This window comes from Melospiza georgiana, chromosome Z (assembly GCF_028018845.1).
Source record: "Melospiza georgiana isolate bMelGeo1 chromosome Z, bMelGeo1.pri, whole genome shotgun sequence".
NCBI classification, from domain to species: Eukaryota; Metazoa; Chordata; class Aves; order Passeriformes; family Passerellidae; genus Melospiza; species Melospiza georgiana.
Window position 1 is genome coordinate 6,067,629 of NC_080465.1, and position 12,181 is coordinate 6,079,809.

General features: G+C 42.1%; 1 protein-coding gene across 1 annotated transcript; it reads right to left on the minus strand.

The window, feature by feature from the left end:
- Positions 1-462: 462 nt before the first annotated feature.
- LOC131095728 (neuroendocrine convertase 1-like) lies at positions 463-7,393 on the minus strand. Its single transcript, XM_058043788.1, is given in 6 exon segments — positions 463-671; positions 673-948; positions 2,489-2,650; positions 4,259-4,392; positions 5,857-6,014; positions 7,176-7,393. Coding segments are annotated over 6 exon segments (1,029 nt in total). The 3' UTR covers positions 463-590.
- Between the last annotated feature and the right edge of the window lie 4,788 nt (positions 7,394-12,181).

Here is a 12,181-nt window from a genome sequence, read left to right on the forward strand (position 1 = left end):
TTCATCAGTGTTCACCGATGCCCCAGTCCAACCCCAGCCTCCCAGATGTTCCTCTACAGGAGAACAGAAGGGCAAGGGAGCGTTTGTTTGGAGGAGGAACAAAACATCTATGACGGAAGCAGTACTGGCTGCAAGTATTAAATCGGAATAAATGACAAATATAACAAAGATTGCAATATTCATGACAAATCCATGGATGAGAATATATCCCCATAGCTTTGGCAGTTTGGTTCAAAACTGCTTGGTAATTCAGGTTTTGAATCCTACTGCATGCTTAAGTGAAGAGGGTGGAAGAATAAGCAATGTGAAAATTGTTTAAAATAGAGAATTAGGGTTTTCAGGGGAGTACTACTGCATTTCATGCCTGAGGGGGCAAATCTACTCTGAAGAAAGGTTTTGAAAAAAGATAATACTAAAAAGTGTAATTTTCCTGTCTTATCCCCTTACACCCGTTTTTCCCTTCCTTGATATTTGTATTAAATATGAAGCAATCAAAGCAGCAATCACACAACTAGAGCGTACACAGACTTTGGAAAAAAAACTACAGGTGGGGAGAACGAATATTTCCAACTCAGTGCCATGCCCTACAGTTAATTTCCCTCATTTATGATAACAACCAACGCTTGCAGCAGTCTATCATCTCTATGCTTGTAAGGTTTGGCATTGTAAAAAAAGATCAACGTAGTCACTGTACAGACTTTCTTCTGAGCCTCTTAACTGGGAGGGCTTGTTCAATTTTCTGAGGGCTTGATAGAAGTGTTCGTATGGAATGTTTAACTTCTCGCTTGCAGTCTTCTTTGGCAGCTGCTTCTGATCCATCTGCCTGCTAAAAGCACCTTGCAGTAAATGCAGCATGGCTTCTGAAGGGGTTTTATCTTCTGCTTTGTCACTGCTGCTGTCTTCTGTGGCCTTGGGTTTTTCACTCAGGCTCTCCAGTGTGGTATGGTCCTAGAATACAGATTAGCATGATAAAAGGTCAGGTGTCAATGAAAGACTGACTGGATTAAGGCTTGCTCTGGATGGTGATCTCCACCTGTGTGGGGGAAAATGTCATTTTTCCATTTAGGAGCCTCTTGGGCATCTAGAAAACAAGCAGACCGTTATCAACCGAAACAAACTTTTGAAAGTACTACACTGTAAAAAATATAAAATCCTCCCGCAATACAGGCATTTATAAATTCAGATTTCACAATACAGGCATTTATAAATTCAGATGGCAAAATACAATATGTCATTTTATACATATTATAGTATTTGGATTTGTCCCAGTCTTAGGAAATAATTCTTGTGTCATAAGACACAGCACTCTAAATGAAGGAAACATACATTGCAGTGGTGATGGCAGTTCTGATTGTGTCTTGTACTCTCAGGAAAAGGATGGAAGCAGTGTTTCCCTGAAACCTTCTCTGTAGATGATCTCACCTGAGAAAAAGGCAGTGAAGTAGGGCAAATGGGTGAGCATAACACAAAGGAGACCTTGGAAGGCCAATCCCAAGTACAGGTTCACAGAGCAGCAGCTGGTGAGAGGCATGATCTTATTTCAACACTAGTATATGCCTGCGAAGCTTCCTCATTCAAACCAGAACGGCATTTCTAACTGAACATTCATTTTATCTTCATGTAATTTTTACCATGTCCACCCATTTTCTACTACAGCAAATGCTGAATCCACTTTTACTTTCTTCCAATTTTTTTTTTTTTGCCCACAGCTGCCAGACTTGGGGACATTTATGTAATGGATCTACATTTATCACACTCACCTTTCATAACCTGTCTGAGGAAGGTTAAACTATCTGTGCTTTATGAATGTCCTAATTACTTAATGGGGAGATAATTTGATGTGATGGGATTATTTTCTGATGCTGTTGATGTAATCAAGCACTATGAAAATGTGCATTACTACCATCCTGTGCATCCTGCAACCCAGGGTCACCCTGCCTTGTTGTATTTTTTAGAGCACTGCTATCTGTAGGGTAAACAGGGAGTGCTAAAGGATCTGGCAGCAACAGATCCACTGGGCCAAACCTTTGAATCAGAGAGTCCCTGATTTTTCTCAAGCCTTTTGTTTCTGAAATTCCTTGCAAACTCACTGGAAGCTCTCCAGCAGGAAAAGTTCCTTTAGAATGTGACACTCGTTTTCAGTAGAATTACATCAATTTAGTGTGTCTGTCAGAGATGTCTTCCTCCCTCCTTCCACCATTCAGTTGCATTAGCCACAGAGTTCCTTGCTTTGGGAGCAATTTCCTGTTATGATCCCAAATTCCTTACATTTTGCAATTTGAAGGAGAGACACATAAAAATATTAGTTGTTGACATGGGCAAAATTATGATATACACTCAAAACCAATCAGGAGTTAGATGAAATGAATACAAAATAAATATGTGTCTTCTTACTAGGGAAAAAAAACACCCCAAAAACCTCACCAAAAAACCAACATTTTTTTATAAACTGAAAAACATGTAAGGAATAAATGCAATACAACTCTACCTCCACAAGATCCGTCATCTTCTCCACTCCTCTTCTGTCATTCTGCACAGCATTGTAGGATGTATACACACGTGGCTGCTTCATGTGCTCGGGCTGGGTAGCAGTGCCATGCAAAATCAATTTCCAGTTTACAATCCTCCCCTCATTTTGTATTCGCCTGGACTGAAAAACAAGCATGGCATCAGAATGGGCTCTCAGGACATAAAAGAGCAAAATACACACTTGAATGCAAAGTACACAGAAGCGACCAAAGCAAATTATCAGGCTTTCAATACCTACCTATGGAGTATGATTCATAAGCACAAAAACCCCAGATGTAGTAGAGACAGAGTATATTAGAATGTGGGATTTAATACAATAGCCTAACCACATAAAATATTCACATTTTGATGTAACATAATTATTAATTCGTCATGTAAGCATCAATGGAATTTTGTCATAACACAGAATGCTAGAAGTTACTGAAGCAGTATTTTGCATTATTAGAACTTGTTCACTAGGCTGTTCCTTGGTAATTTCCTTATAAAACTTAACATTGGAAATGATAATGTGAAATACTATTCGTTTTTATTATGTGGTGTACAACAGCAATCTGAAATACGGTGTGTGGAAGAAAGCAGCAAATGTTTATTTATAAATTTTGGTGGCAGCAGAAATAGAAGTAGAAAGTGGAAGAGACAAGTAGAGAAAAAACTAGAGAAAAAACCTACAGGGTGAGGATTGAGTGTATTATGCCTTCAGGACAAAAATCTTGCTTTATTGTAACTTTCAGGAAGCTCTCACTTGAAATGAGGGCTAATTTACAAACAAAATGCTCTTCTCAACTTTGTTCCACAAAAATGCATTCAAAGAGCAGGATATCTGTAACCATGGGGCTATCTATGAGCCTGCAGCATTAACACTACACTGCTGATAGTAATATTTACTCCTGGTGCCTTGTCCATCTGCTCAGCTCTTGGCAACACCCTCCTGTTTACAATTTGAGGCCAATAGGGGCTGAAGGCTCGGTGTCCAACAGGAAGCTTTCAGTTTTTGCCAAGATCTGAGCCCTAAGGACAAGCTTATTCACAGACAACTTCAATGAGGTGAGTGAGCTTGATCACTCTCTCTTTGAAGGGAATTCTTTTTCAGTTGCCTACCAAGCAGCTTAATTCTGGTGTCTTGCTGTTCTAATCCATATTCCCCAGGCAGCTTTAGTGAACTGATTTATTTCATATCTGTAGACTACTTAGCTTTAATCCTTAAGTGTTGTTCAGCACTAGATACTCTCAGAAAGAAATTAGGGGAATATATACATCAGAATAGATCACTGAGATCCCCCAAAAAACCATGAATTCAAAAGGTTCCCAGATAATGAAAGGTATGCATATGGACCAAAAGAAGACTAGATCCATGCTGTGCTCTTCTCTGCAGAAAAGAATTTCCAGTTAACCATGTGTTAATTTTATTTAATATTTCTATCCAAGAATCAAAGTAAACTTTATCAAGGGATTAATTTTGGTGATATGTGTCTGAAAAAAACAAGCTTGAAATTTTTTTAGAGGTATGGACCAGTGAAATGAGAATGGGGCTTTGCATATATGTAAAGAACAAGAAAATCTAACCCTACCTTTTTTCTTTAATCCTTAACCCAGCTGGATATCTTCAATAACCTCTCATTTAGCTTGCTTAATGAGCAGGCTCATTACTTAACTTGCTTTGTAGTGGTGAGTGATCATTTAATCTGTTTTAGCTCCCAAACACAGCTAGTTAGCATACAGGCATACTCACCATATCAGTAATTCTTAAAATCCAGGTGCCTGCTGGATTTTCCCCCCACGTGTGGACAGACATGAAGTCCCAGTTCTTGAATCCATTGGGAGATTTGTCCCTCTCTCTCTCAGCCAGTAAGACAGTGCTGGTCCCTGTGTGGGTGCAAGATCAACACTCTGATTGTCCATGTGCTGCCTGCTCCTACTTTTCATATTTGTCAGCTTTGCACACTGCCTCGAGCAGAGGTGATCTGGAAAATACACTGCTCAGCAGTGCCTCCTTTAGCAGTGGCTCCTGTCATTACTTTTACAGCAGTGCTTAGGAGTGCACAAGCTGTTAGGTCGCACCAAGAAGGTACATCTTGATCAGTGTTCTATCTCTGGCACGAAAAGGTAGTGAATGCAAGGAAAAGAAGCATAAGGAGAAGATGTTAGGCACAACCAGTCTTTCCCACCGATGAGCTGTTCAAGAAACTTCTGAAATGGAAGTTTTGAAGGTAAAACTCATACAGTATTATGAAACCACCACAGACTTGTCATGATTTCTTCACTGGTTAAGGGATTTTTTATTTTCTTGACTGGATGTATATTGTTGCAGCCTGGTCCTCCAACAGGGTGAAAGAATGCATTTGCATTGTTGTTATTGCAAAAATGCTGCAGCTCATAAAGCATTTCTGCAGCAAAAGAGGTTCTACTGCACAGAAGAAATTTTGTTTGGCTTGTTTATGTATAAGAAAAAAAGCAAGGGAGCAATATTTACATAATAAGGAGCAGTGAAGCCCCAAGGAGCCTTGTCACAATTTATAAATATATTTAAAGGCAACACCATAAATATAGAAAAAAGAATGACATACATTTGCTACTAATGCTTTGCAGGAAAGTAGAAAAGCAGCAAGAAACAAGGGAAAAACAATTTAACCATGAAAGCAAAATGATAGTGCGGTGGAGGCAGCAGTACTTGATGATTGCTACCTAGAAACAGAAAAATTAGATCAGCCTGATATTTAAATTCATACATGAAAGCTTGTCTTTTTTTTTTTTTTTTTAATACCAGTTGATCTAACAGACTTTACTCTTAGTTGTTTATAATATCTTTTTTTTTCCTTTTGTTTAGTCTTAATATGCTGCTTCAGGACATTGTCAGGTCAGCTTGCCATATCCTAGCTCATTTAGTACAGTTGTACTAAGGTACCTAACAGAAACACTTTGGTTTTTTTAAATACGCCAATGGGGAGATGCATGAAATAAAACCTAAGGAATCAGATATCCTCAGTTTTCCATTAGTCTGCTAAATCACAGGAAGTCTGATAAGAATTATTGATCTATAATCTGTTGTCTGCCAGGAGCCCTGAGGTTTCATAGGTCAAGATGCCTCTGTGAAAATGTTCTGTGACTTCATTTTCTCAAGTATGATTTTCAAATGTCTTTCCACAAAAAGAACCCAGAACAGGTGAAGTTCGAAGAGGGCTCTCTATCGCTCCCTGGATGCTTTATCCTCACTGGATTTGCCCAATGATATATTTAGCTCTCTTTAACCACTGAAAAACACATTTTTTTCATGAAGTAAACATTACACACTACAACAACACAGATAAAAGATGTCTTTTCCTCCTGTACCTGATGGAGAAATCAGAGAGACATGCAGATCACCTCTACGGGAATACTCAATTGTTGCCTCGAGCTGCACGTGCTCCAGAGATGCAATGGAGTTCTCTTGGCCCTCGCAGGCTTTTGTGGGAATTTCAATAATGACTTCTTCATTTGCTCTTAATAATCTGTCAAAATTAAAGTAGTTTTTTGATTACCCACAGGGACTCTTGATTCTGGGTCATGAAAGGCAGGTTTAACAGCCATTTTGGAATGATGAGGAAAGAAGAGTCAATGCCAGCTCAATTAAAAAAAAGGTAATGTCTGCTCTCAAAAAAAAAAAAAGGTAACATTCATGCTCTGCACAGAGAGAGACTCTGCATAGCTTTCTCTGCACAGTTCCTGTTACTTCCAAACACAATGGGTATCTAAATCTCCACATAAATAATTCTAAGCTCAGTATCATGGGATCTTTGTTTTTGTAATGTAACATACAGGACTGCAGTAAAAATACATAAAGAGCAAGTGTGGCATACATCAGTAGTGGGTCAACATTCTGTGAAACAGACAGAGTCCATAAAAACAATTTGATAGTGAAATAGCATAAACAAAAAGATTACCAAGCAGTGACTGTCCAAAACACTGCAATATGTTTCGGCAGACAGACCTTTGTTGCAGTCACGTGGTATAATTTCAGCCTTTGAAAGAGATATTTTTTTTCTGGATAAAAATCCGTATGCCAACATGCAGAGACAAAAAGAGTCTAGATATCCTTATGGATTAACCAGCCCAAGGACTAATGATAATTAATCTATCTGTTCAGGTTCACCGTGATGTTGGCATGTGGCTCATAAGACTTTTCACTGAGCCTTTGACACATTTGAGATTCATAAGAGAAATGCTGCAGACATTACTAAAGTTAAATATATCACCTTGATTGCAACATATACAAGCCTGTCACAGGAGAAGAATTGCTAAGACCCATTACAGACACTTTTATTTTTAAAAAATCTTTGTGAGACATCAGTATCTTTTCATCTCTCTTCTGATGGTTGTCTAAAATTCACAGCCTTGCTGATTGGGCTCAGCCTCACAGTATCATTCTTTTATACACTGTCTGCACAAGCAGACATAATAATCTTAGTCTTTGTTAAGGCTTCATGCTAGGAATTTCCATTACTCTTACACTAAAAAAACAAACCAAGAAGCAATGCTGCTTGCCTGCCTCTGGGGAATACAGTCTGGCAAAACTAAATGAATCAAAAGAAGTCCCTTATTCCTGTTCAGAGCAATCTGTGAAGAATATGATCCTTCAGGCTTTATTACAATAGGTAACTGCAAATCCTTACCTGGGTTCAAAGCTCTTGTCTTTGACAATGCACTCTCTCTTTTCTGGTACACTTTTCCATCTCTTGGGATCAGCTAAATCCACCAAGGCATTGGCACTGAGTAGCCCAAACCCGAATCGGCTGTTGACCATCAGTCCTGCTCCATTCTTTTTCCATCCTGGATTTCCAGCCAGTGGGTCATATTCTGAGGTCCGACCAAGGGTTGCATATCCCTCCATGTTAGGTCTGGGCTGTTTGGAAAATTCTCCTGGTTAGTTGTTTCAGGGCTATCTATCATTTTTCTATCAATTATTAGACTGAAACAGAGTGTGCTTTGAATGCATATGGCGTCCCACTGCTTTATAACACACAGCATTTTGCACTTATCCTCACAATACCTCTCTGGGAGCACAAGATTTCTGTGTCCATGAAGAACGGGTATCTAGCAAGAGTCCAATCCTCCAAAACAATTTTGGTATTCAAAGTTGGCTAGCAACACTAGAATTTTCTTCCTCACTTTTTAATGCCAGGACTTTGAAAACTGGGTATTTGATTCCATCTGTGACTCGCTCTACTCTTTAAAAATCTGATTTTTAACATCTAATATTTAATATAGGCTCAGGTCACCAAAGGGGTGTGCAGGAGAAAATGGAGCTGAATCTACATGATACAAGCATTAAATCTGTGCACTATTGCCTAAAGTGTTTTCTGTGAAAAAAAGTCATTGTCCCATCCTTTCTTAGCTTCCCCAAGGTCTAAATTCTGACTACCTGCCCCACAGCATCCAAACCTGCCTGCTCCCTTCCTGCTCTGACAGACAAGCTTGGTCACCTTCTCTTTTATGCCATATCACTGGCAGAAATTCTTCTGCACATTTGCTGAGGCTTAGCTTAAACTCCTGCAGACCATTGTCTTCAAATCACATTCTCCTGAATCCATGTGCACACTCACTTTTAGATGCATCTGACCAGAAATCAGTAAATGCTGTTGCCAACACACAAACACACAAAATATTCCTCAGTCATCATGATTTATTTGCATTGGTTCTGCTTTTCTAGGAAGGTGTTGGGGCAAGTAGCTGCTCATTTTTTAGTCATCAGCCTGAGCAAACAAAAAGTGGACTGACTTTTGCCTGACTGACAAAAAGTGGAGTTGTAGTATGAGGTAGTGCCTCTTAAAGCAGGCATATTGGGAAAGTCAGTGGGGTGGCTGAGAGAAAGAAGTTTCAAAGGTGATGGTGTGACATCTTACTTTGCTTCTAGCACCAGAGCAAAAATTCCTGCTGCCAGAGGTGCAGATGCAGAGGTCCCTGTGTGAGTTTCTGTACATTCATTGTGAAGATCAACGCTTGTCTGACAGAAAACAATAAAACTTACAAAAAAATAAAGAAAAAAGAAAAAGAAAAAAAGCATAAATAAACAGTTGTAAATACTGTAGTATCCATACTCGCAAACGTAACTATGTGTCCCTTACTTGGTGCGTATTAATACACTCCTCCCCAGCAAGAAAAAGGGATGAGTGTTTAAATCTGTTCATATTTCAATCCACTCTTTTTACTTCAACTATAATTTTAGTATCAAATGTTTTTTGTTGGAACAAAATACTCCCACTCTGAATATCTTATTTTAGTCTAAAGGTTTCACAATAAGTGTTTCAGCCTTACTGGTGATTCATGAAAACAGATCATTGTGTTGGGCCTAGAACATTCAAAATTACTGCTTACTAGGAAATTACTCATAGGATTAGCATTGGTGTTCTGCTCCCTCTTCAGCAGAAGAACTATAATTTGTAATGAATAAACACCAAACTCATCAGCCCAGTTATCTAAATCTTGACTATAAAGAGAAGCCACATAGTAAGGCCTGATCTCCAGCTAACTTGGAATGACACTGTTTTAATCACCATCAGTGCAGTGCATTGTAAAATTAACATGAACCAGGGCTGGACAGAAATTAAGGCATTTCAGCCCTATTGTGCCACACCAATTTTCTTCAGCACGATTAAGGAAGGCACACAGACTGGCATCCCTTCTTGCTGAGTTTGGAAGGTTTGGAGCTACTGTGGTTGCTGTCCCTTGCATTAAAAAATGTAATGACAAGGTAGAGCAGCGACATGGTTCACACTTGGCGATGTTAACTTTGCCACTAGCTTTTTGACCTGATCTTAGCCTGGCCGAACGCGTCTGGGAGTGGGCCCATCGTGACCGCAGCCATGGCCAGGGAATCGGCACGATGGTTGCCCTCGGTGATGAACCCAGGCAGGTTAGTGTGGGACCTCACATGCATAACATAGAATGGATGCTCGCGGTGGGAGACCAGATCCACGAGCCTTGTAAGTAAATCAAATAACTTTTGGTTTGAGACCTCTTGTAGAACTGCTGATTGTGCCCTAGACACCACACCAGCGACATATGCAGAATCTGTTACCAAATTGAAAGGTCCCGGGAACCTCTGAAATGCCCTGATGACTGCGTCTAACTCAGCGATTTGTGGAGAACCCTCCACAACAGCAACATCTGTCTCCCACTGCTGAGTCTGAGGATCCTTCCAAGTCATCACTGACTTGTGGGATGCTCCAGATGCGTCTGTAAAAACTGTCACGGCATCTAGAGGCTCCTTGCTTTGGACCTTCTTAAGTGACAATTTAAACTCCAAATTAAATAATTTGTGGGCCGGCCGATTTATTGCAATACGCCCAGTGTAACTGTCCAGTGCAAACTGAAGGTTCTCATTCGTTTGCAGCAGTTCGTTAAAGGTACTCATTTTTAATTGGCCCGATTCCAATTCAATTGGTATGTATATGCGTGTGAAGTCACATCCTGCCAGCTCCCTGATCCTCAATCTTGCGTTGAGGATCAGTTCAGCTACCAGCTCCTGTGGCCTTGTCATTCTTTTGGACCGATGGTGGCTGAGAAAGACCCACTCTATGACTAAGACCTTATCTCCCCAGCCCTGGTCCTTCAGGCTTCTGTCCCACTGATGGATAATGCCATGGAGGTGTGGCAACTTTCCCAGTATGATAAATTTGAACGGCAGGCCCGGATGGTAGTGGTGGGCATGCCTGGTTGAAATAGCTTTTTGGATCCTTTCCAGTGCTAACCGAGCCTCTGGGGTGAGACTCCTAGGGGAACTAAGCCCCTCTCCCCCTTTCAACAAATTGAAAAGGGGGGCCAGGTCTTTGGTGGATATACCCAGCCAGGGTTTCACCCAATTTAAAGACCCACACAGCTGGTGAACATCCGCTAGGGTGTGGACTTCAGTATGAATTGCCAATTTTTGCGGCACAATGGTCCGCTTTGTGATTTCAAGGCCCAGGTACCTCCAAGGTGGCATCCTTTGAATCTTGTCCTGCTGGAGCTAGAACCCTGCAGCAACCAATGCATTGGTTGTCAGGTCAAGTGCATGGGCAAGCAGATCATCCTCGGGTGCACAAACGAGGATGTTGTCCATGTAGTGATGTATCACGATGGCATCCCCGAGGGCTGTATGAATGGGGAACAGCAGAGAAGCGACATACCACTGACAGATCACAGGCGAGTTCTTCATTCCCTACGGGAGGACCTGCCAGTGATAGCGCTTGTCTGGGGACTCACGGTTGATGGAGGGAACCGTGAAAGCGAAACGTGGGGCATCGTCAGGGTGTAGAGGAATTTGGAAGAAACAGTCTTTGATACCGATAACAGCCAGATTCCGATTTCGGGGGAGCATTGCTGGGGAGGGCATCCCTGGTTGGAGAGACCCCATGTCTACAATATGTGCATTAATTTGGCGGAGGTTGGTCCAGAGCCGCCACTTATCTTTGTTAGGCTTCTTGATTACAAAGACGGGAGAATTCCAGGGAGACATAGTCTCCACTATGTTGCCCTTAAGCAGCTGCTTTTGAATGAGCTCGTTGAGTGCCTTCAATTTTTGTTTGTTAAGTGACCACTGCAAGACCTGTACTGGTTCATCAGTCTGCCATTCCAGCTTTCAGGTCTGGCGCTCCTCAGTGGCCACTGCCCAAAAAACCTGGGGAGCCTCTGGAAGGTCAATTTTGGCTCCCCACTGGGCTAGAAGGTCTCTCCCCCAGAGAGGCTCGGTGTAATCCCCGTACTACGGAATGGACGTACTGAAGCCAACTGCCTGTCTGGCCCCGTAATTTGCACAACGCTCCTGGATTGTTTCACCAATTGGAGCCCTCCTACACCTTGAATGGTTCCGGCCATGTTCTGCAAGCCCCAATGTGATGGCCACTCCCGAGAGGGAATGATCGTCACATCTGCCCCTGTGTCCAAAAGACCCCTTACGATTTTACAGTCCCTGCCCAATGAGAGTTGACATGTTAGGCGGGGATTCTCCCTCCCCACTACTTGTGCCCAGGCCACAGTCGGAGGTGATGGATCTTCAGATGACTTGGTCCAGTGAGTCTCGTCTGGAACCGGGATTGCCTGGGCGATGACCTGACCTTTGGGGAGGAAAAGTGGGGGTCGGACACAGTACAGCCCTATCGCAAAACGGTCCTGGTCTGTGCTGACCAGTCCCGGGACGATGTAAAGGTCTCGCGGCGTGTGCTTTGTGTCCCCGACGATGGTCCACCTGCAACGTCCTAACTTCCTCCAGTGACCGGGATGTTGGAGGTCAGCAGACACCAGCTCAAAATCACTATTAGGGAGGTGAATTTCCCTAGTGAGCTGCAGCCTTTATGGAGAAGCAGACAACCAGGTGGTAAGTGCAGGTTAGGGTGGAATACCACAGGTGCAATTTGTCAAGTCTGATATTAAATACGACAAGTCCGGTAGGGTGTGTGGCAGCTCTCCCTTCTCTCCCCCCTCCCCGCCAGATGTTATTGTGCCCGCCACACTTCTGTCATCGTGCAGGGAGGGGCTGTGCTCAACAACTAGTTTTTTTGTTGTTTTTCTCCCTCCTCCTCCTTTCTCCTACATTCCAGGAACTTTTGCCTCATGGGACACTGCAGCATCCAGTGCCCCATCTTCCTGCACAGGTGGCAGGGATGGGTGGCCGTGGTCCTCCTGCTGGACCCCGGTGTTA